The 3,190-nt window shown below is 34.7% G+C and overlaps 1 protein-coding gene across 1 annotated transcript in view; it reads right to left on the reverse strand.

Moving 5' to 3' along the window:
- The window catches only part of LOC103202021 (solute carrier organic anion transporter family member 1B3-like), a 67,558-nt gene that overhangs the window by 32,068 nt on the left and 32,300 nt on the right, over positions 1 to 3,190 (reverse strand). Inside the window, exon 6 of the mRNA XM_007946800.2 lies at positions 2,091 to 2,333. Within this exon, the coding sequence (XP_007944991.2) occupies positions 2,091 to 2,333 (243 nt within the window). The remainder of the gene's footprint in view (positions 1 to 2,090; positions 2,334 to 3,190) is intronic.

The raw sequence follows: 3,190 nt of genomic DNA on the forward strand, positions 1-3,190 counted from the left end.
AACCTTCCTTCCGAGGAGTGGCTGGTGGGTTTGAACCGCCAGTCGTCTGGTGAGCAGGCAAGTGTCTTAGCCACTATGCTACCAGAGCTCCCTCAACCAGCTGTAGTGGAAGTTAAAAGTGGAAAGAATTACTTAGAAAAACAGTAGAAAGAATCAGAGTAAGATTCCAGCCAGATAGAACAAGATATGGTTATTGAGAGAGAGATGGTATGGATAGTGTAAGATTTCACTGTATAGATCTCTAAGGGTTTCCATCAGACATGTCAGAATTAAGCCTTACATCCAATGGTAACTATGAAATAGTTTCATCTCTCTATAATATGAAAGAAAGATAGTTAGAGCAGATAGAGTAGAGAAGGAGGTGAAAAAAAGTAAGGAAATTTATAGCAGGAATAAACAACATTTAAAATTTTTACACCAAAATGCTGAATGTCTCTCCATTGGACTCTCCAATCAGGAAGGATTATTTAATTTGTGAGACATTGTTCAATGAGTTGTTACCTCTGAGTAAAAGAAACAGAGCATATGGCTTCCACCAAATCATTGAATCTTTGAGGTGGGTGGAAACTTGGATGTCACCTAGTCTGAACTTCCAAACAATCATGATCCACCATCTATTATTGTCAATAATGGCTTAGTAAAAAACTCAAATGACAGGAAGCTTTCTGCCCAGACAACAACCAATTCCATTTTGGACAGGTTTCATTGTTTATGAATTCTCTTTGCAATGAATTGAAATCCTCTTTTACTTCTTTCTACCTCCATTTGTCTTAATTCTGCTCAAGAGCACATAGAACAAATTGAATCTTTTCTTCTTCCTAATAAACACTCTTAATTATTTCATCCATTCCTAAAAGGCACATAATTAAGGACTCTTTAATTTCAGCAAGGAGCTCTGGTGGCACTGTGACTAAGGCATTAGGCTGCTAACCAAAACATTGATGGTTCAAAGCCACCAGCTGCTCTGTGGGAGAATGATGAAGCAGTGTGCTTCTGTAAAGATTTACAGTCTTGGAAACCCTATGGGGGCAGTTAGTTCTACTCTGTCATAAATGGCAGCTATGAATTGGAATGAACTCAATGGTAGTAGGTATTTTGTTTTCTGGGGTTTACTATTCTGGCCTACAGACACAGTTTATAATATAAATGATGTTTATGTTTCTTGTTAAAAAGATTGGCAACAGTTTAGGCATTACTTTGCTTTTAGCATTTTACCATTCTTTTGCTCCTAAATTTTAAAACTGCTGCTGTAAACACCTCATTGTGTCAACTATCTTTCTTTTGCTGCTGCTGAATCATTCTACAAATTGTCACTCCTCACTGTTTCTCCATTAGCCCCCAGGGTTCATAAGTGAAAGAGAAGACACTAGAATATGGCAAAGAATCCTTATTCACATGACAGACTCCAATAGTTTTAACTACCACTCTTACTTCCACTTCAGTTTTGGATATTTAGTTAAGCAATATGTTTTTCTATATAATCCCTAAGAAAATAATTTTATTCTAATCATCTAGAGAGAAATCTCCTTTGACTTCCTTTCTTCCTACCCAATTTCTCCACTTTGAGAAGTTAAGTTGCCCAACCTATACGTAATCATTTCCTTATATTTAACATTACCATATTATTTAAAACACTGCATTGCAATCGCCTATTGACATCCAGCAGATTTTAAAATTTTGTCAAACAGAGTCAATGTTCTATCTCCAGGGTGCTTGATAACATTTGTTGAATGAATTAAGAAAGGAATGAATGAAAAATTACAGTCACTTTCACCCTCATAGTTTATGCTACCTAATTTTGAAATTAAAATGCACTCTTTTATTTATAAGTACCAGATGTTTTTAGTTTTTGTTTGACTTCTCCCTGCTAAAGACTGCGTTCCTAATCCTCTTCCCTTCAGACCATTCATATGTGGTCAGGAAATATTTACTAATTTCAATAGAAGTTTTAGCAAAATAATTTAGCTAAATTTATTCTAGAAGAAAGCTAACTCAGATCATTTGGGTATGAATTATCATTTCGGAATATTTATTCCTCCATTTCACTGGGATTGACAATTCCAAGTTAAGTAAAACTATGAAATACTTACCAGTCACATTTTCAGTAACTTTTTGCTCATATTTGGTTAATTTGCCAGTTAACTTCATTTCCTTATTTGTTTTGGAAGCTTGAGAAGATATTGAAACTTTCCTTTCCTCCTGTGGTTTATTCAGACTTTTGGGAAGAAAAAAGAATGGTATGGAAGACATAATGGAAAACAGGCCAGCCACAAGGAAACCAAGCCACCAAGCACCAACCCAACGAGAATCCTTGGGAGTTATTTGTATACTGCCTATAATAAAGAATTAGAAACAAAAAGTCAGTCAAGAATCACATTGAGACACAGTAAATTTTAGGTAATAATGAGAATGTTGTCTCCCATAGATGAAGAGAGTAAGTTATATTTGATCAATTCTAAGATGCTACTTTCTTTTTTTTCATAATTTGTCATCTCTGGAATCAGGATGACATCTTACAACTGCGTGTCCAGGAATTAGTCATGACATTGTTATTATTGCCTGAGCCTGTATAAAATTGAGATCAAGAAAGCACTAGCAAAATAAATAAATAAATAAGAAAGAAAGCACTAGCATTGAAATTTATAGCAGTTTGCAAGAAATTCTCAGAGCCAACAGAGAAACAGATTCTCCCTGCCCCCCCCACAGAAAACTGCATTTCTAATTCTTTTGATAGCACAGAGGATGGTATTGATGGAAAAAGATAAACAATAAAAATTGAGTGTAGATGCAACCTGGGTAACCTCTAATCAACTCCAGATATTTCAGAAAAGTGGAATCCTATCATATTTGTCCTTTTGTGACTGATGTATTTCCCTCAACATAGTTTTCAAGATTTATCCATGCTATAGTTTATGTTAGAATTTTATTCCTTTTTTATACTGAGTAATATTCCATTGTATGTACACACTACATTTTATTTATTCATTCAAGGATCTCGGGGGAGGAGAACAGAGGGAGTTATTTATTATAGGCACAGAATTTCTATTTGGGGTAATGGAAATAGATAGGTAATTTGGAAATAGATGACGGATGGTTGCACAAATTTGTGAATGTAATAAATGTCACTGAATAGCACACTAAAGCATTATGAAAATGGCAAATTTTATGTTATATATATTTTACCACAATA

This window comes from Orycteropus afer, unplaced genomic scaffold (genome assembly GCF_000298275.1).
Source record: "Orycteropus afer afer isolate SDZICR_OR568_19922 unplaced genomic scaffold, OryAfe1.0 scaffold00171, whole genome shotgun sequence".
NCBI classification, from domain to species: Eukaryota; Metazoa; Chordata; class Mammalia; order Tubulidentata; family Orycteropodidae; genus Orycteropus; species Orycteropus afer.